At 25.9% G+C, this 23,489-nt stretch overlaps 2 protein-coding genes across 2 annotated transcripts in view; one reads left to right on the forward strand and one right to left on the reverse strand.

Moving 5' to 3' along the window:
• The window catches only part of hop (tyrosine-protein kinase hopscotch), a 5,168-nt gene extending 3,995 nt beyond the window's left edge, over positions 1-1,173 (forward strand). Inside the window, 3 exon segments of the mRNA XM_011495985.1 lie at positions 1-92; positions 183-520; positions 623-1,173. The exon segment at positions 1-92 is cut by the window's left edge and continues 22 nt beyond it. Coding sequence (XP_011494287.1) covers positions 1-92; positions 183-520; positions 623-983 — 791 coding nt within the window. The 3' untranslated portion in view covers positions 984-1,173.
• A 350-nt stretch (positions 1,174-1,523) lies between these two features.
• On the reverse strand, positions 1,524-13,522 carry Pngl (N-glycanase Pngl). The gene is made up of 6 exons (XM_011496162.1): positions 13,463-13,522; positions 3,247-3,551; positions 2,977-3,171; positions 2,721-2,895; positions 2,225-2,656; positions 1,524-2,145 (listed from the first exon to the last, which is right to left on the reverse strand). The coding sequence occupies exons 1-6, from the start codon at positions 13,520-13,522 to the stop codon at positions 1,564-1,566; spliced, it is 1,749 nt and encodes a 582-aa protein (XP_011494464.1). The 3' UTR covers positions 1,524-1,563.
• Positions 13,523-23,489: the final 9,967 nt, after the last annotated feature.

Here is a 23,489-nt window from a genome sequence, read left to right on the forward strand (position 1 = left end):
CTGAACCGCAACAGGTTGCAGTGAAGAAATTGAAAATGCGAGCGCTTGAGGCGGATTTGCGCGATTTCGAACGAGAAATAGACATAATGAAGGTAAGAAACGTTATCTATGCTATATATATATATATATATATATACATTTGTAATTATTAAAATAAATAGTAAAACTTTATGTATTTTCAGACTTTGAAGCATCCGAATGTCGTTGAGATTTTGGGCGTCATATCCGAGCCCGAGGTATGTTTAGTAATGGAATTCGTTAAACATGGCTCGTTACAAAGTTACCTAGCAATACATCGCGAGAGTTTAACGCACAAGAGATTACTTGGCTTTGCTCTTGATATTGCAACTGGCATGGATTATCTTGGACGTAAAAGCGTCGTTCATCGTGATCTTGCTGCGAGAAATATCCTCGTTGCTGATGATAATCGAGTGAAAATTAGTGATTTTGGTCTGGCACAAGTAACTGGAAAGAATGATTATTATATCCTTCAAACTAACAGAGATCTTCCAATTAAATGGTGAGCAATAATAATAATTAATAAAAAAAAAAAAAAACAAAAAAAAAAAAATTTATACCCATTCACGATAAAAAGTTTGCAATTTAATGTTTGTAATTGAAGGTATGCACCGGAAAGCTTAAGGGACGGAAAATTTTCACCTCGGTCCGATGTTTGGTCGTTTGGTGTAACTATGTTCGAGACTTTTAGCTTCGGAGAAGATCCAAAATTACCGGAATTCGGCAACAATAGCTTTACGAACAATGATGAATCAGAGAAAGGTGTAAAAACGTTGGAAGGAGAAGGAAGTGCCGACTTATTAAAGGCATTAGAAAAAGGTGCGCGATTACCTTGTCCAGTCACATGTCCACAAGAAGTTTATGTTAAAGTAATGTATCCCTGCTGGCACATCGATAGTCATCAACGTCCTGACTTTGCAAAGCTTTGCAAAGATATCAGAGATTTAATTAACAATGAGTATTAATGTCTGAATGTGTGCCTTTGTATAATTATGAAATGGTAAAACGAAGACTTACAAGAGTTCCCAATAGGTAATTGAGTTACCTAAGAAATTAATTTGTAATTGAAAATCAGTTTGTGTGATAATGATTAATCCAAGTAATTGATTTTTATACGATTGTTATTTTCTACTGAATTTTTAGATTTATAAACGCCAGCGTTTTGATAAAATTTTTAGACTGATTACTAATTACAATTTCGTTTACTATTAATTATTTGAAAAGTGATGCTTATTATAGAACAAATCATGTAATACAAGATACAATGATTGTACAGTTCGTATGTAATCTGTACAGTTATCTTATTGAAATATCATTAAATTTGATGTCATTTTAGACATTCGACTGAAATTTTACCGCTTTATTAGAGTTGTATAATATTGAAAAATAGTTGTGTCCAAGTGTCTAAAATTGCGTCATAAATAAGCATTTCAATAAGAATTTTTTTCTGAGTGCATATAAGTTGTTTATAAATTGACTACTTTTAAATATAAAGTTATTTTTATTTCATTTTTATATCTTGTGAATAAAGTATGTAACTTTTTATTAAATTTTCGCGTTTTCCAATGTTATTTTGATCACCATGCAAGGTTTTTTTGAATTTGTAGATAAACTCTGTCGGAATAGTTGAGCATGCTGCCATGCTGTGTCACCTTTACCTCCGCGAAGCGTGGCACTCACTTTTAATCGAATTGCGCCGCAGAAGTCAGTCGATCGAAAGTTTCCTGTTGTAATTTTTGCTTCCTTTATTATTAAGGAATCGCGGTCGAAGATACCTTGTATTCTCCACTCAACGACTGCTTCGTTAAAAGTCGCGGTCGTTGCTTGCAACTCTACACTATCTATAGTCATTTTCTCATAATTTTCGACAACAAAAGACCAGGTTACCGTTCCAGTTATTGATTCAGGCGATCTGGCTAAGTAAACCATTTTCCAATCCTCTTCTTTTTTTAGAAAGACTCCACCATTTACATATTCAACACCGTTTTGCCATTTTTGTTTTGTTTCTAAAATTCTATTATTAATTACATCTCGCGTTGCGTAACAATCATTAATAATAGAATAGGTCAATTCAAAATCTGAAACCTGTTGAGGAATCTTCCAATGCGTTGGTTCATAACTTACATTCTAAATTATTTATGTAAAATTGATTAATCTTGGTAAAACAAATATAATAAGTTATCAAATGAAAGAAACTTTAACTCACTCCCATTTCACCTCGAGAGATTCTCCATGCTTGAGATCCGGATACTCTACCTACATAATCAGAATCATTTTCTGACGCTTTAGAGCATTTTTTATGATCAAGTGGGGCATTTATCATACTGGCAAGCTCTAATGCACTACGCTTAACAACAAATTTTCTTCTGGCACTACTGTAGTTATTACTACTTTGATGAACTAAATTTAATTTATTGATAAATAATACTAACGTTTCTTCCGAACAAAGATTTCTTCGTTGCATGACTTTCTCGAAATCGTTAGTATATCGCCATGTGACATCTTGCATTTCATCTTTAGAAAAAGCTATGATATATGACAGTTTTTTACCCCAACCCTTTTCATACATCAGTGGACGATCGATTATATTTTCACAAACATCTGCATGTATCCATCTGTTTTCTGCAATTGACCAAACCTAAAATTTAATAATTAAATTTGTTTTTCATGAATAATTATTGATTTTATGTTTATGAATCAACCTCTGTCCAAATATGATCTGTTTGGTCGTAAACAAGTCGTGAATCAAAACCGACAGTACGGCATATAAGAGTAAAACAATTAGCCCATTCTCCGCATCTGCCTTGTCGAGTATATAATAAAGGCTCTGGATCTATGTATCGAGGAAATTCATTTTCACATCTACAATTTTTGCATCTGGAATTTACCACGTTTAAACTACTATTTATAAAAACTTGTATAAAATGAAATATGAAATAATATTTAAAAATATTGTACTTATGAATTTCAATTCTTGATATTTGAGGATCAGGGGAAGCTTTAATGTGGTCGAAAGAACATTCTCCTCTACACTTTTTACAAACAGGGCTATCGACCCACTTAAAAAATTTAAATTTAAACCAGCTTAATAATTCACCAAACAACACATCTTCGAATACAACATTGCCATCGATATTTTTTATCTTCATCTCTCTAAATAATAAAAATATATAATGTATTTCTCATTTATTTATTAATTGTAAAAACTAAATATTATAATGACTTTACTTTTGTATTTTGTGTAATTTTTCCATAGCAGTAATTTGTAATTTTTCAAGAGGTAATATTAATTTAACTTTATTCTGCAAATTTTTATCCTCGTATCTTAAAATAACTTGGAAGTGATTTATCAGTTTTGTAATAAAATCATTGTTTTTAAACTGTGGTTCCTCTTTTAGAGACTGTAGATATAAATGTGATTGCTGCATTAACGATTGAGTTTTCAATTGCTGTGACATGTTACTCAAAAGATTAAATAAATCTTTAACACCTGTTAGAGAAGTATTTATTGGCAAAAGAAGTCCATTATTATCCTGAAATTAAAAAATTTTAATTTATTATTTTAAATCCTTATTTGAATTTATACGTAATTCAATAACTGTTTTAAAATGCATCAATGAAACCTGCTTCAACAAGACATTCAATTACACCATCATCAGACAAAAGTTTATTTGTAACAATGACATCGGCTGGTCGAATTTTCTCTATTATTCGATTATTCTTCTCGATAATTCAAAATATGTTTACATAGCTTTAGAATGATTACTTACTGTACTTCTTTTTTTACACGTTTATCATTGTATTCTAAAAGAGTAACATAATGCTTCGAATGTTTAATGTTTTAATGTTTTAAATTTTAAATTGTTCGACACTACTACAGTTACAGCCGACTATGAATGATTAAAATCAATTAGTCATTGAGATTACTTATAGTAACATATGGGCTTAATTCGTATATAAAAACTAATTAATAAGAAAGATAGCAGACAGGTGGGTATGACTCTAGTGATATTGGTGAGATATTTTATTACGGTGGTACTACTGTTTCTTCATTGGGCTGCTTCAACGTTTTATACATTTAAATTATTACAAGGGCATATAGAATATTAAACATTTAACATTGTATTTTTCAAAATAAAAATATTTATATAAATATGTGCAAGTGTAGTTTTTATCCATTTTTATAAATATTCGTATACAATAGAATGAAAATTAATTCTACTAAATTCGAAGTGAGTATGAAAGTGAGTTGCCAATAGATGATTATTTTTTTTTAATTTCATACTTGTATTATTGATAATTGCAAACAAAATGGCTGTTTCAAAAAAGTCATATATAGCTTACAAGATCGGTTGGAGAGAAGTATTATTAAATTAATTAAAATAAATTATATTACTACATATAAATTATAATATAAATTAATAAACATATAAATTATATAAATTTTTGTCAAATATTTTTCTACATACTTATTATTTATTATACATGTACATATCCGTATAATTTTGAATAATTCGTACAAATTTGTATATTGAGACAACATACCTAGAAACTATTTATTGAGCATAGGTGCGTAAAAATTCATTATTTTATTTAAATAATGTGTACGAAATCTGTAATATATGCAATACAAATGCAAAATACATAATATTTTTTTTTTTTATATCCCGTTAAATTGATGAAATAATGTCGTTGAAAATAATTTTGAAAGTATAAATAACAAATATATTAATAATATCCGAATCGTTTTATATTATATATAATTTAGGATAAAAAGAAAACGGTATATATATTTAATTATTAATATGTTGAAAAATATGTATTATTAATGTATTTTATAGCAACAAAAATACGTAAAATATTATGTTTAGTCGTATTAAATCAATTTTGCGACAATATTTGATGTTAAATAACTATTTAATTATTGAAAACTTGCACATTCAAGTTCTCCTCGAAAGGCGAATCGGAAGAAATAATAATAATAGTAATAGCAAATTCTTTAAATCGATGCCTCGAGCTTTAAATTATACGTTCAAATATGATGGCCAGTCTGATCTTTATTGATAATATTGCAAATAATTTGATTATGAGAGGGATTGTAATATCACAAGTATAATAAATGAGAATATATCAAACGAGAAGTAAATATAAAATATGTTTTCTTCAGTGGCTTTAAAGTTTACATTAATAAATTTAAAAATATGATTGATGAGCTTAACATATTAGATAAATAATTTAAGTTTATGAGTGTGGGTATTTATAAAGATATTGACAATTATAAAAATGTACGATAATTATTATATCCGACACATAAACTTTGTATTTTAAATGAAATTGAATTATGTAAATATACGGATAATTAGCCTTTTATTTAACTGTACGTTATGTTTATTATAAATGTATATATATATATATATATATATATATATAATCCAAGGGATTAGTAATTTCTGAATGTGAAAAAATATCATACGTATTATGTATTTTAACGAGTAATGAATAACGAGTTATTAATATTAGCATTCATGGAGGAGTTTGTATATTTAATCAAAAGAAACAGTGAGGTAAGAACTATATTTTATTATAGCAAGAACTAATTACGTGCCAATATTGGTCTAGACGAAATTCAGAGAAAATTTTTTTGACAAATTTTATAATTCGTCACAGTAGGCACATACATTAGGCGCTAGGAATATTAAATATTCGATGCTCGTTACATTACTTCTACTTCTACATCGAGAACCAGACGCTACCCATATTACGAAGTAGTTAGTTCTGAAAAACTGGATTGCGTGATTAGTTGCGGTGCAGCGCACGAAATAGTTATTTCTATACACAAGTGATATTTATCATTCGGATAAGCCAACAAGCCAACGCTTCCATTTCTCTCGATTACATCGAACTTACCATTACATCGGACCCCCCCCCCCCCGACACCGCTAGGAGGTCTGGAACGGTCAAACACTTTAAGTAGACCATGAGACCTCATAGATCCAGTGTTACTTGGAGGATGGTTCATAAAGCCAGAACGAGCCAAGATGTGATGTACTCGTTGGCGCCAAGTTTGAGACTTGAAGTTTTGGAGTCTGAAGTGTCAGAATGGCAAATCGTACATCTTTCTCTGCTAGTCGTTGAGCTTTACGATTCTGCATAGTAGAAATTTAAACTGAAAAATATGCACTATCTACATACACGCTGTACTACTTTTTCCATTATAATTCCTCTTTTATAAAGAAGATTTTCTTTAGCCGATGACTTTGTCGATAATCTTCGTGGGATAAGCAATTCGCTTCACTTGTGCCCTTTTTTTTTTTTTTTGTTTTTTTTTTGTCAGCGTGAAAAGGCCACTGTTGTCTGATGCCTATTCGTCGAAATGCCTTATAGCGAGATTTGATTTCATACTTTTGAAAACTTTTTTTTTTAAACAACTTGATCATGAATGAAGTAACGATTACAATATATATAAATTAAATAACGATATTACAATAAAATAAAAATTGTATATTTGAATATGTACGAAAAGAAAGTGAAATAAAAGAATTAGATAAAAAATAATACAATTTTTATCCAATATTTTTCTCTCGATAAACAATGATTTGAACTACCTACGATAGTTCAGTTTTTATATAAATACACACCCACCCACCCTAACAATCCACCCCGCCGCCCCACACACATATATACTTATATTCTATTATAGTTTAATTCTCAATTTCCATATAGATGAGATATGAGATTTCATAAATAATATGTACGTATAATATTGTTAAATAAGTAACAAATAGTCTTAAAAATTACGGTATAATGAATTACCGAGTGATTTAAGTTTGCATTCACAATCTTGTATTTATTGTAGAAATTAAAAAATGACATATATATTCACCAAAGCGTTAATAAAATCTCGATTATTAAGGTGATATTTTATTTTTCTGCAATTAATTCTTAATTTGTTTTCGTGAATATTGACAAAACGTTAAAATTATTTTCCCACTATTGCGAATAAACAATTTCTTTACAAAATTTAGTAATAAAATCAAATTTGCTTATGGTTTTAGCAATATTATGACGTATTTATTGGGAGTATGACTGTAACGTAATTCACAATTGATAAAAGCTATTACATCTAATTTTTATTTTCAATTCATAGCATTACCGACAAAGTTTTCGCAGCTATAAAGCGTTTGTTAGAAAACGATATTGTTTTCATTTTAGAGGATATCGTAAGTCCTGGGTCCTTTTTCTGCATAGATTGTATTTCTTTGCAAGGGATCGAAAATAAAGTCGATCGATAATTTATCGTATCTTTGCTCAGTGCAAAAATTTATAAAACGAAATGATTATTTGGCTGGTGGATATAACATCGGAAAGAATCTGGGTTATCATTATATAAAGGATAAATTAGATTAAGGGAAAAGGATTTAAGTATATCTTGAAATAGTATTGATAATAATTTCTGCACTACAAAAGTGATGTAATTCTCTATTCAACAGTAAAGAAGAAATTGTTATTGATTAAATAACGTATGAAAGTACAACTCAATTGAGGCGCTAGAGAATTGATTCAAATTGATTGAGATTGGAACAACGTAATTTTTACCGAGGCTGCTTGCTTTTGGGTTTACGTTATTCAACGAACTTGGCTTATCGCCACTATCAGACTTGTGCAGAGGATCTCGCGACTACGTAGTAAAGATGTACATTTTAAGCTACTTTTCAGACAGGCTTTTGGCATACCGTGCTTGTACTTTATACACAGTTTAAGCATCGAGTAAATCCTATAAATTTTATGAAGCAAGCTTTATAATAATATTTTGCGTCTTGGTTTTATAAAAATAAAGATCGCAATTTACAATTTGACAATACAGCTTGGAGTAGCCCGTTAAAACACTATTGTAATATGAAAAGAAGAAAGTTTATATTGATCAAGGGGGTTGGGAAGGGTAGAGAACCGCTACAGGTGCTTGTTAAAAGGTTCGTCGAAAATATTGAACCATGAATTAAATAGAAGTTTGACTGAAGACAAATATTTAGTTTGAAGCAGTTTAAAGAGATGTCTCGAGAGATCATTGGGTATGCAAATTCTTGTCGTAAGAAATTACTGTCAATTTGGTGTAAAATAAATTTCAAAGATATCAATCAACGATTGACCTCGTACATGACAAATACATTATTAATATATTGTGTTTCAGGTCAGATTGAATCGAAAGCACTTTAATCATTTTATATTAAATCAACTTCTTACACACATTTTTCTATCTATATTTTTCCCGATTTTATGAAAACAAAGAAAAAAATAATTTCACATTCTCATCTCTCTTAAATTTCCTACCGACATAAAAAAATTATGAATTACCATATATTATTATATAATAATACATATAACAATACGTTTTTAAATAAATAGGTTTACTGAAAAAATTCATCAAACATTTCAAGGTTCTTTCATTTTAATGTTAAACAAGTATTTCTGAAACTTTTTGGATTTTTCTCTATTTATCTCCATATTTTTAATGAAAATCGAGAAAGAGTATAAAATATATATTAAATTTTAATATTTATTTTACAATCGTTGTTCTATTTAGTGACTATTATATATATAATTCAGTGGAAATATTTTCTTCTATGTAATCATCGTCTGATCTTTTGATAATGAGTAGTTTTTAATTTTATTAATTTCTTTTAATATCTCGTACTAATTTATTAAATTTATCAATTTTATCGATTCGTAGATGAATAAATTTTCTAAATTATTACGTAGAGCAAATGATCAAATTAGAAAAAAAATTTTTAATAAAATTTGAAAAAACTGAATGAAATTTACAAATCGAAAGCGTTGCATTTAAATACTCACAATTATTAACAAACTCGAAAAAATTTATTATTATATATTAGTTTTAATTTCATATACGTGAATGAGACAGTATTTTTCAAGTAAATCCATTGAATCTTATTATTTAAGCGTATCAAATAAATATGAATCCATTCTATTAGTTTTCATATTTTACTAATTTAATAATAACGAATTCTTAAATATATTTATGCAAATTCATATACGTGGGTCTTATAAATATTCTATATTTGTATTAATTATCATCGTTATATACATTACTAAATACAGTTAACTTATAGTTTACATCTATAAAGATGTTTTTTCTTAATATAACTTTCGATAAGTATCATTTAATTTATATCTAATATTATTGATTTTGACTTTTTGTTTTTAGCCTTTTTGATGCGTAACATTTGAAATTAAAACATATTAATATCAAACAATGTAGACAAATATTTATATTTCATTTAATGTAGAAAATTTGAAGTTATGGAATTAATGAATAAGGTACGAATATGAGTGAATTACGAAATATTATTTTGTGTATATATATATATATATATATATATAATTTCACATATTATGCAATATAAATTAATTTCATCCATTTTTTTTTTAATTATAATATTTAATTGATATTTTATTATATTTCAATAATAACAACATTTTGATTTTTATTTTCTTTAAGGTTTTTTTTTTTTTTTTTTTTAACTTTGTTCTCGAATTTCATTTGATCTGATAGTTCTGTACATGCATTGATGAATAACTGAGTAAGAAGATCACTGCAGCAGCTGTTTCAAGTATAGAAGCCCAATATAAGTATTAAGGGAAGTATAGGAAAAATCTGTCTTCGAAGTCACTGAATATGTAGATGTAGAGAGTAAGTAATATCTGCTACTTTTGATCGAAGTTATAAAAGAAGTCAGGATTTTGAATGTGGTCGGGATACTTCGAGTTTATTATGATTTCAATTTAATTATCCTTACTACTGTCAAGCACATTTATTTTCTCGTGTAAAAAAAGTGACATTATATATGGATGAAACTATTGTAAAACGAATAAAGGAAAAAGTCTAACTAACCGATAAGTTCAGGAAAGTCGATAGGATTTGTTCGTTAACTGCTAGAAATATTAGTTACTTCAGTCTATGTTCGAATTTCTGTATTACATTATATTCAGTCTTAGCAGAAAAAGATGGAATTTATGATAAATTTTGCGAATCTTGAACCATCGAGTAAATTTGAGGATTACTTATTAAATTTTATCAATGATTATATCAAGACTATTCGCTATTTGAGTGAGTTTTTTTTATTTATTTTTTTTTTATTTTTTTGTAATAAAGAAGTAAAGATAAGAAATTATTTAGAAATTTAGAGTGTTGTTGAGGTACACGGGAGATACTATGCAAATCTTAGAATTATGCCAGTAGAATAGAGCTGCTATCAATTATCATGAGGTTATGTTAAGTCTAGAAGAAAATGTGGAAATTGATTCTTAAAGAATATATTTCTAAAATCGTATACTAATTACACGTACGGTAATTTATTGTGATCAAGATATTCGTAGCATTTATGGAAATCATTCAACTATGGGAATGCTGGGTGGGTTTCAACAATGGGATAGGAATCTGGAGTTAATCCAAGTAATTTCTTTTGTCGACGAATTTCGTAGAATTTATAAAAGATACTAATTGCAGTTTACGATAACTGCTCGGTACTTCATGGCCCCTGTATTTTATTTGTTAGACTATTTCTTAGTCTAGCACGATTGCCTTGCCAATATATCATGCTCTTTCTATATTTCATATTAATTATATTAAATTCTATTATTTAGTGAGGTTGAAAGGTATTTAAAAATTCCTTGTTAGACTTAATCATGATTCGAGCTTATTTTTATTAGCATAGAATTAACAATAATATATACAATTTTATAAAAATATTTAATATAAAGCTAGCGCATACAATTATCGAGTTATTTATTTATTATATGAGTCGATACATTTCAAATAATTTAAATATAGATAGATATACATTTGAGCATTTTTTCAAACGATTTACCTGTTATTAATTTACTAATTAAACATTCGAAATATGCTCTCCTAAAATTAAAAACATTGAAGATTATTAAAATAATCTAGTAATAATTAAATAACTGACATAAAATTAATATAAATTTCGTGGCGTTTACAGTTGTTTTTTTTTTTTTTTTTTTTTTTTTTTTTTTTTTTTATTATGAAAGAATAAAAATGCAAAATTTTTATATTTAAAATTTTCATCGTATCATTTTTTGAGTTCTTATGTAAATATACAAGATATTATTACACATTATTTAATGCATTAAGTAGAATCAATTAGTACAATTGCGTTATTTATATCTATTAATAAATTCATGATCGAACGATTAAGATTTATTTAATTTTTTAATTTTACCTCTAAAATTTTCTATAAAGCTTAATTTTAATTAATTATTTCACATCATTGTGCGCTCACATAGTAATTAATATTTCAAATACCTTTAGAATGAAATTATATTTCAGAAAATATACTAATTTTCAGTTGTGAAATAAGAATTTCAAGAATTTCATAATTTCAGCGAGCTCAGTAATAATAACCACCAACAGAATTTATTTGGCAATTTATTCAATTATTTTATACAATACATCAGTTGATTTGAGATGTGTATTTTGTGAATGGTTAAATTATTAAATTATTTAATGAAATCATGAAAAATTAAATCATAAAAATGAAAATTTGTTTTATATTTATGTTATATTTAATTTGTTATTTAAACACTTAGCCAGCTTATAGAAATATCTATGGTACGTGTGTGATATTGAGAAAAAAAAAATTATATATCTTTGATATATTAAAATATTTTAATTGTATGTAAAATTGTCGATACTAAGTTAAGTAAGTTTTGACTGATCAGATTTTTATTTTCAATGGCTTGTTCAGTAATTGTTGTAAAACACAATCTATTAGACATAGTAAAAAATGTATTTAGGTAAAGGTACAGTTTGAATGAATTCTTGAAAATTTTTTGTTTATATTTGTGTATAGGATTAAAGATATTTTCGTAGCGTTCAGCTAGAGCTGAAATAAAGTAAAAGGAAGTTATTTTAAAATTAATGAATATTCATGTTGTGATAAAGTCTATGATGTTTTCAATATGTGATAAAACAAAATTTTTTTTTTTTATAAATTATCATTCACAATAGATTCTAATATACAAACAGCTTTTGTACATATTATAAAAAATATTTGATTAATATATTAATAATAGTCTTATATATAAATAATTTATTTATATATAAGAATTTCAAGAATTTCATATGTATATAAATAATTTATTTAATATTAATTAATTAAAATTAATATAATATATTAATAAGTCTTATATATTAATAGTAGAAATAAGGTTGTTATCGTTTTTATAACGAGCCAATTTTATTTTACCGTTTTTACGCACAAAAGCTGATCAAAGGAATCAAGTTGGTGTTTTTGATTAGAAATTTTAATGAAAGACTAATTAGGAAAAATTGTAAATACTATATCATTCCATTTTGTAATTAGTACTGGTATTAGGAATGGTCTTGTACAAATGATTTGTTCCTTTGTATATTCTTATACGTATTCATTATGTATTTTTAGAAAATAGGTATTATAAAAAAGTACTGCAATGTGAGTTTATATTTTGAAATTTCTTTGATGTTTGAATTAATTTTACCGACACTTTTATAATTATTTTTTCATGTATAATTATTTGCCTCAAGTAATATTTTCATAAACTCATTTATCGTAGATTTCATGTTGTATATATTTAAAATAAATGTATGCTTCTAGTTAATATTTCAAAGCACTGTAATAGAAATTATTTATTATTTAATATACCTATAGTTTTAATTGTCTATAATTATAAATATCAAATATTTTATTTTAAATAAATATTTTGAAGGTTTAGAGTATATACAAAAATTAATATTTTAAATTTTGATTGGCAATTAAATAATAATATATATATATGCTTCAAGCAAAAAAAAATAATGAGAAACATTTTGTATGACACTATTACTGATTATAAAACAATACAAATAAGTATCTATTTATTTAGTATTTGAAAGCAATTTTTTGAATGCCGTTAATCGAGTTTTAAAGTTTTATAAATAATTATAAGTCATTAATATAAGTCATTATTATTATTTAGAACATTCAAAAGTAAAATCCAATAAAAAAAGGATAATATAATTTTTTACATCTGATACAAATTGGAACAAGTTCTTTTAAATTGTAGCTTTGTCTTTTATGTTTCGGGTAGTGATAAAATTTTATTTAAGACAGAAATTATACATTTACATTTTTCATATAATTGGTAATATTTAATTTTAATATTAGGTATAATTTTTCATAAAATAGTGCTATATCTATAAGTTGTCCAGTTGATTCTCCGAAGCTAATGATGACGAAATCGATACTCTTTTACCTGCTTTCTTTCAAGTATGACATGTATTACGTTTATAATGTACAAGCGATTCGTAATATCTCATTCAAAAATTACTTTTTATTTTGTCGTTTTTACTAGTTTCTTACTATATTATATATATTACTATATATTATACTCTTTTCTTAAGGAATTTCTGTTGATAATGCAACATTTCTTTGACATATGGTTCATACATCTTACTTCTAATGCATTTCTGATTTATTGCTTGTCATGATTTTATACCTTTGAATAAATATAAAGAAAATTATTTATGATATAAAAGTGTTATACCTTAAATTCTTTAAAAATCTTGGAAGTAGTAGAAATTTATTTTTAGAAATGAAGAAATATTTGTAGTTATAAAAAGACATTTATTGAGTAAAGTTATTTACGTTTAAAGTTTTGTAATATTATATTAATCATCGCATAAAACGTTATTATATTATTTGATTAACATAAAATATTATTTGAATTCGTTTACAATGTGATAAGTGGATAAAGCGGGTTTTTTTTTTTTTTTTTTTTTAATAGAGTGACGTGTAAACTTTATTTTTTAATATAATTTTAATTCTTATATTCTTTCATTGCTCAATTAATATACTATTCAAACAATTTTTTTTTATATGTTTCTTATAAAATGTTTATAAAAACACTTGTAGATACGATTATGTTAAGCTATTTAAACGTACATCAGAGCTCTGTGCAGAATGCGATAAAACATACAATTGTTAATATAAAAGACTTTTATATATTATAAAAATGATTGAATTATAAAAAAAAATGTCTATAATTAAGGATTTGATATACTTTAATAATAAAGTTTGTGAGGCAACGCAGTTTCGCATATGCGCATGTTAATCTGTAGATAATAAAATGAAAAGTTTTATACCGTCTACGCAAAATTTATCGCTATTAATTAATACATATAAAACAGGCATAAATAATTAGTATAATAATTAATAGCTCTTCATTAATATTAGCAAGGCTTTTCCAATAAAAAATTAAACAGTAATTTTTAATGACAAATATTGAATATGTTTATATCAATGTAAATTTCAATACAATTAATTATAAATTATGATATACAGTTGAAATTTTATATTTAGAAAGCTATTATATAAAAGAAATGGCAGATTTGCAATTATTGATAGATTTTTAAAATGTAGTAATTCAGAAAAAAAAGTTATATAAAGTTTTAGTTCATTTAAGTGTTATATGGAATGATTAAATTAGAACAATTGTCTTGATGATAATCACAGTATAGTACATCTAGGGAATAATTTGTTGGAATATTCAATTGTTTCGCTTACTTTACTAATTTAATTTAATTTTGAAATACGTTATTTCATTCTCACACGAGAGTAAAAAATAGAATTTTAGATGGAATAATTCAAGCACAAATGAACATAGGTAATTTAGATTTATCTAGAGATAGTTAAGATATTTTTATTAAATGTTGGAAACTTTTACTTTATTATGAAAAAACGAGAGTTAGAAAATTTTTTCTTATTTTATAATATACATTTATTAAATCAATTAATAAATATGTACTTATTAATAATTCCTAGTATAAGATAGTATTTATTATTAATTCCTTCAAAGAAGATTAACATTTCATATATGATATATATGAGCAATCAAGGATATTGCATATAATATAATATATATTATTATTTTTAAATGATTAATTAGATAGAATGAATTGATGTATTCAAATAACTATTTTCTCATAAAGTTTATCCAAATTAAAATAACATGTCAGTATAAATGCAATAGAAGTTGAGAGATTTCAATGATTTCCGAGTGGTTCAATTTAAATCTGCTAATTTCCGTTTTGAACACCCAGTAAACGTGTGCCGCGTCTTCTATTCAAACTGTTTTGCGCACTGATGACGAAAATTCTCTAACTTTTCATTTCTCTATTTTCTGTAAGAATAAGTTTTTGTAATATAAATAGTATAGTTCGAATATAAGCTTTAAGCCTTTTATAGCAATTTTATAGTATGTACCATTACAAATCCTGAAAATTTTTGAATTAATGACAGTTCAATTATAAAAATGTTTTCATTGTTAATTACTCAATAATAATTATTTCTAGAAGCCGAGTATATTTAAAAATTATATAAATTAAATAATTTCGTAAAGGAAGCTATATATAATAGAATTATTCTTTTTTTGTTAGCGTAGACAATAAAAATTATTTATACATTGATGTAAATGTTAAAATTAATTAGAATTAATGAATTAGATATTTTTATTATCAATTTAATTATGGTAAAATAAAAAAATATGCATATCTGTATTTTATTGCATGTATTTGACATTATTATGATTATATTTTATAGAGAGTTTACTTTTGTATTGGTTTTTTAATTAACTCTTATTATGTCGCGATGAATATTTTATAGTTGCATTTTACCAAATATTATTATTATAACAGATATTTAATTTCATGTTCTTTCTTAATTTCTCTAGGACTTTTACTTTATTTTTATAAATTTAGATCTTTGTATAGAATATGATTGAAACTCTTTGTTTCAAAGCTTTAAAAAGTTGTTCTTTTGTTGCCCAATTAGTTTGTTTGGAAAATATTTCTAATAATTCTTGAATAATCAATTGAAATATATGTAATATTATCTTCTTTTACATAAAGCTTTTGTGAATTTATATTTATTACTTTTGTATTTACAGAATATTATTGGCTATATTTGAGATAATTTTAAGATTTTTGCTTTTAGTATTTAAATGTAAACATATTACTGTTTGAATAAAAACATAACATATTATTTCAATAAAGTATTTTATAAATATGAAGTAATTGATGTGCCGAAATATTACAATAATATTTTCTTAAACGTGTTTTTCTCTATTATTAATAAATTATTAATAATCTTTAGCTATACAATATATCTTATTTTAACGATAATTGCAATTATTATCTACATAATTTATAATATATTATTGCTTTCGGTCAAAATCTTCCTTCGCAATTATTTATATTAATTTATTGCTTAATTTTGAAGTATATTTAATTTAATTTGCAATGAACTGTATTTTAATGAGTAATGAGCCATACGAAGTTTAAATATATACATAACTTTTATAAAATTTCTAAATTCATTTAACTATGACTCGTAAGTTAAAACAAAAGAATATTCAAATTAAATAGGTATATTCGTAATGTATAATGAGATATTTTATAAAACAGTGCCTGCATTTATTATTTAAATAAGTGAGTGTGTATTTAAATTACAGCTTGTGGGTAAAAATAATAATTACGTAGGTTTAAATTTTAATTTTTTAGATGAATTCCTTCAGTGAAGTTGTAAAAATTATAGTTAGACATGCTATGTACATTTTGAAAAATTATATTAAATGAATATTAAAATTCAGAAATAACTCACAGTATTTCTACACAAAACATTGAAATTAAAACAATTAAGATTGTATGTAGTATATGTGCATAAAAAATCATATGAGAATATTTATGATTTAATTTATATTTACATAAGGAATACAGTGCAATGTTTTTGTGCTTTATTTTCAAATGGTAAAAAATGTTATTTATTCAGTTAATTGTGCTTTTGAATTAGCATAATAAAATTTGAATTTTTAATAATAATTATGGTACCGTTCAATGTATTTATTTAAGCAGAAATAATTGTAAGTATGAAGAAAATTTTTCTTACTCACCGTAGTCTCCGAAAATTGATGTAAAAATAATTTACTGGAGTTAATGAAAGTAAAGATTGATTAGATTTTTGAAAATGAAAAGACATTGTAATTGATAAGCTAATGAATTGTATGCAAAATGGGAGTAAAATTTTAAATATAACCAATAAGTATTCAATGGTAAAGACTGTCCGAAACAGCGGTTATTTGGCAGTATTAAAATTTCATAAGAAATATTCTTACGATTTTCTTAAAATAGCTAATGAGAGCTTTGTACTTTCAATGGAAAGTTTAATGATTTCAGAGAGAGAATCAATCCTATTATTTTTTGCTTTCGAAACATCATTTCGATCTTGCGTTCATAAAAATGCGTTAAGTATCTTTTGCTGAGTTTATGCTTTTAAAATCGCAGCTATTGTAGAATAAGTAGAGTCAAGAAGGGAGAATAGTTGCTGGTGTATTTCAGCCTATTTGAAAAAAATTTCTTGTACAAAATTTTAGATTAAAGTTGAGCGAGGAGCGAAGTAAAAGGAAAGAATTATTGTGCCAGTTTTCAGCGTCACCTACGTGACGATAATATAATGTGTTGGAGCACAGTGAAGAATCTATCGACGGTTTGCAAATATGGGAGAGACATGAGCGAATCTGATTGATATTGTAGCAACGTAATTTTTACTGATAAATTTTCTTTTTGAAGACATGCTACCCGACGACGAACTTGGCCTACCGCCACTCACAGAATTGTACATCGGACTGCCAAGTAAAGCTAAGCATTTGTAGCCACTTCTCCGACAAGTATTTTGGCATGCTCTACTCATATTTTATACGCACCTCAAATGCTGAAGAAATGCTAGAAATTTTCAAAGAAAGCTTCGCGACTATCAGTTAAAAGTCTGTGTTGTCGGGAAAAATAAAGACCGTGTTCTGGAAGACAATAATCATAGGAGAGTGAGTGCGCGTGCGTGTGCGTGTGCGAGCGCGAGTGTGTGAGAAAGAGCGAGCGAGCGAGCGAGTGAGTGACTGAGTAAGTGAGTGTATGAGAGAAAGAGTCTGGGTTAAAACTTTGTGTCTGATTGGCCATCGCAATCTTCCGATGCTAATCCTGTAGAAAGCATTGGTCATGCATAAAGCAGAAACTAAGATAAATATTTCCTTTAAAACAGTTGTTCCGCGTGATTTAGCGCACGAATGTATTGTTGATTTAATGCAAGGTATCTCTTAGAAAATTCGGTAATTATTATTTTTTATTAGAATTATTTAATAATGTATAGATATTGTAGTTCAAGACGAATAATGCATTTTTACATTTTTCATTAATGTAAAGTAAATGTCTTTGTGAAATCAATTACATTATTATTCACTAAAGACTCTTTCACTTTCTTTTTTTCACTATTAAATTGATTCGATTATTAATCGATAGGAATTTGAATGTTCAAAGAAATATTAATTATAAATATAATGGACTGGTAAAATAGGCAAAAAGAAGTAGCGTTGCAGCATGAAGGATACAAAATAGCTTTCATCGACAATATCAGAGTAAATAAATATTTATTTATGACTCTTATTCGTCAAATTTATAATAAAGATATTTGCTAATCTTGGTCAGTATCATTAATTATACACGATAGGGAAATTCAATTCAAATATTCATTAAAAAATTATTTGTAGCTCTAGATAAATCGCGAATAGTAAGAAAATCGGGCGGGGGGGGGGGGTGTCTTCAAGAGACATTAATCACAAGAAACTTTAAAGTTGAGCCAAGAATATAGTTTACAAATACAAGACGTTCAAAAATAAATGAATTTGATGGAAAAAAAAAAAGTCTATGGATTTTCCAATTGAGATATATTGACGTCGTCAGTCTAAATCAACATTAAATTTTTTAAAATTATAATTTTGAAGAGTGATTCCTATTAAAGAAGCTTAACAAAAGAAAGTTATTAAATAAAATTAAAAAACAAAAATAAACAAAAAAAAAAGACAAAAAAATCTATTTATATTTCACTAGACCATACAATGGATATAAAAATTTTGTACACTCATTTATATTGTGATTTTTATTATTTTTTTTATACATTTGATTCTTTATATAAATTTTTGATTTTATCGACAAATTAAATATGTTCTATAATAAAATAAAAAAGGTTTGAGTAAAAGGTATTCTGCTTTAATGTAATTTTTCCCTCGGGATGTATGTGTCCGTTTTACGTTGTTAGGGTAATCCTAATGCATCCCTAAGGTGAAACTTGCACGGCATAATATGGGAATTTTTCTGATATTTTCAAGTATCTTTTCATTTACATTCGTGCATATTTATAATATTTAAAAAGCAATAAGTAGGTATCATTAATAATCAGGTATGTAATAATAATTCAGCGTATTTAACATATAGCTGGATATATTATATAATAAGTAGTTAGAATTTTATGTGTAAATGGAAATTTTTAAATCACGTACTATTGTTGAAAAAATTTAAAAGAAATTTTAAGTAAAGTTTGTTTTAACATTTTAATAAAATTTGTATTTATTAATAACATTGACATTTTAATAGATTTTTGTTTTTAATTTTTAAATTACCAGAAAATAATTGAAAAATAAATTAATTTTTAAAATGGATATTTACTTTATTTATGCGCCCTCTATTTTTTAAATATATGTAATTGAATTTTTGTAAGACTATGGCTTTTAATTGCCGCTCAATTACTTTAAAATTTTATTAATACGTATCATAAATAAATATTTTACTCACGAATATATAAAAGTTCTCTTAAAATATTCAAGCAATTCTCGTTTTAATAGTTTTCCATATAAATCATTTCAACGTAGTGAAACGCTTTTTATTTATGGTTTTATCAAAATCCGTGAAAACGTTTCGTGTAGTATTTTGATTTTTAATATAATAATATACCTGCGTGCACGTATAAAATTTTATTTTTTATAATTTAAAACTTTAAAGAAATGCGTTTAGTAGTGAAGTTTTTATGGAAAAATAGAAGCTGGTCCATCTAAAAGTTATATGCATAGCCTAATATTTTATTTATTCTTTTTTTTTAATTTTTTTTATTTCTTTCATTGCCTTTATAATTTAATGCGCCTGTAGGAAATACCGAGTGTTAATGCTCCATACTTGACAAATAAATAAAGTGCAAAGTTACTCGACATTAACGACGATACGTCAACTAAAGAGGAATTCTCTCAACTTCGTTGATGAATTGATATGCGCAGTGGCCATCGGCCATCCTTTGAAGTAATACTCTAATTATCGTACTTGTTCCGATTGCAATAGGAAGCCACGATTGATTAATAATCACGGTGTTTTTATGTGAGCGATAGTATGCGTGCGCATTGAGGCTATGAATCGGAAAGGAGCTGAAATGTATTTACGAGGATGGTAGTAGATTATCGACGGCGATTACAATTGTTAATCGATGGAGTTGTACAATTGGTGGTCCTTGGCAGCTGACAGCCAATTTATTCTCATTTCTCCATTATAAGATGTAGGCACGATTCGCGCGTAGTCGATGGAATGTATAAATCACCGTCATATTCGCGTCCCTGTGAAAAGTAACCTCGTTGCCACTTATTTTGCCTGGACTACGAATGAAACTCTCGAATGCAATTTTTGGATCATTCGCCTCGTATAATTCTCAGTTGTAATTCATTTGCGTAACAAAGTCTGTTGAAAATAGCAGCCATCGAAGAAGTTTCAGATCCTCTCGATTCATTCTCCTTTTTCTGACTTCACAAGTTATCAATATTCTATTTATTCGCTTTGACCGAATTTGCCATTCTCATATTTCTCACATTTAATGGTTTTAATCAATTACGTTTATGAAAATACATTTTTAATATGTATATATATATATATATATATATATATATATATATATATAGAATAACATTTATTAATTAATTCCTGTTTCTCGTAAATTAAAAATCAAAATCAACTATAAAAAAACAATCACACGCTCTAATATGATCAAATGTTTTTATCTTTATCTTTATCTACATCAATCTAGTTTTAAACTAGATTAGAAATTTATTTTTAAACTTTATTTTTTTTTTTTACTATTTTCATATATTTTGTAAATGAATTTTCAGTGTTTTTTTTTTATTTTAAACAATTAAGGTGTTATAATTAAAAAATCTAAATAAATATGTGAAATAAAAAATATTTATACTAGAGTAAAGGCTCAAACAAAGATTTATACAGGCGTAATGTAAAAAAGCCTTTCTTTATTATTATTTATAAATAAACAGAGATAATCGTATTCATATAAGATATTTGGTTATTTTGGCAATAAATCTTGAGAATTTTTTTTTCATCTTAGGATATATAAACATATTTGTTGTTGTTGTTGCTTAACATATAAAAATTCATAATTTATAAATTAATGCAATATAGTAGTATTGTAGTATATGAAAATTAAAAAGAAAATTTCAACGCTAAACTTTGGTACTTTTTTGATTTCTAAATAGTTGCTTAAATAGCGAAACTACTTGTATATAATAGCAATATTGAAATAAAAATATTGATGATGCAATATGGATACTGTCAAAATAAATATTACCATGAATTTCGAGGTTAATAAATATGCTTTCATTGACTATAATTTACTCATTATTAAATTATTTTTCTTATTTATTATCGTAATATTATTGTGAAGATAGGTTTTTGATGCATTTATTATGATGCTATTGTTATGAATTATTGTTGAATTCTTTGAACATAAACTAATATGATTAAGTTTTTCATTTCTATTGATCATTTACAGTGTGCAATTGCTCTAGGATAATAGTTTATTTAGTTTTAATTCATGCTTATAACTGTAAAAAATATTAAACTGCAAAGTGACCCTTAGGGTTTAGGCATTGATAAACGAAAAGAGAATAGTTGGATTTTTATTATTAAATTAGTGAAAAAAATAAACACAAAATTTGCACTTAACTTAGTAATTCAGGGCTCCTCTGATGTAATAATGCAATGTAGAATTGTAAATGAGCCATCTATTTCAAAAAAAAAAAAAAAGAAAAAAAAAAAAAAATTCGCTGTCACCTTGTCAATTACGTAAGCCTGCAAATGCAAAGCTCGGGCGACACATTGCACAAGTATCGCAAATTATGACGCGTTATTCCTAGCCTGTCATATCCACAAAGGCTAATATTTTCGTCTGTTATTGCGCACCGCTTGGTATAAATAAAAAATTTAGTTTACTTTACAATGTGCAAAAATATAGAGTACCGCAGCAGAAGATAAAAAAATATATTTCAAGCTAGTTCGAAATAATAAATCTATTTTCTGATTTTTGATTATTTTTCTATATAAATGTATGGAAAAACAAAGCGAAGGTTCCAGAAAGTCGAATAATTATATGATTTATTTCAGTTTAATGTATTTTTTTTTTCATTTCGACAAGGATGTATTAAATGAAAAAAATGCATCATGAAGAATTGCGACAAATATTGCGACATTGACAATTTCATTTGAACAACATTGACTATTAATTACTATATTAAAAGCAATAATAGTAACATAGATAATGAAAACTTGACATTACAGAGTATCATAATCAACAATCAAACGGAATAATTATTTCTAATTGTGCTAAGTTGAGTATTGGGCTTGTAACTATCGTAACGATCTTCATACCATAAGTGATGAAGGTTTGACATCGAATTTAGCAGAGTATGTGTAGCCGCCTACACTACATATGCGAATAATAAAGCCGAATGTTTAAATTCAGTTTACAAAATAATATATAAAGTCACGTATACGTTTAAACAAAGTTTTGCCTAATATTTATACATCAATATGATAAGTATTATATAAAGTTTATAATTTAAATGGAATTTAAATTCGATAAAAATCATTGTAATATTAACATAATGTATGGAACACATGTATGGAAATGTGTCGATAAAGCATTAAATAATAAATATTGTATTTTTTATGTGATAATATTCTTGAAATACAGTATTTATAGATAGATATCCAATAATTTAAATGCAAAAACATAAATAAAGGTAAAAGTTTTTAAACGTTATAATGTGAATAGACAAAAGTTTCATCGTCCCTTATAATTATAACATTAACGTAAAAATTATTGTTTCAAATTTAGCATTGAATCAGTGAAACATTGAAAATCATTTTATTTTCATATGTCTATTTATTAATAATTATGCTATTAGTTTTTAATAGAATATTTTTTGAATTATTAATCAATGTGTGTTACTAAATAATTCAAGCATATTTACAGGCAATTCGGAAATAATTTAAGGATATTTCGTGAATTGTAGCGATATGATGATTACGTGTTTTGTTATTGTTGTTGTCGTCGTCGTTGTTGTTGTTGTTGTGATATTTTTAATTCATGCTTCGATAATACTTACAATGTAAATATGCTTTCGCTACATTCTATCTCATTCAATAATTAATTTCAAACAACAAAAATTTGACTTTACTTTAGAGAATATTTTTATTATACAGCATA

This window comes from Ceratosolen solmsi, unplaced genomic scaffold (assembly GCF_000503995.2).
Source record: "Ceratosolen solmsi marchali unplaced genomic scaffold, CerSol_1.0 scaffold11, whole genome shotgun sequence".
NCBI lineage: Eukaryota > Metazoa > Arthropoda > Insecta > Hymenoptera > Agaonidae > Ceratosolen > Ceratosolen solmsi.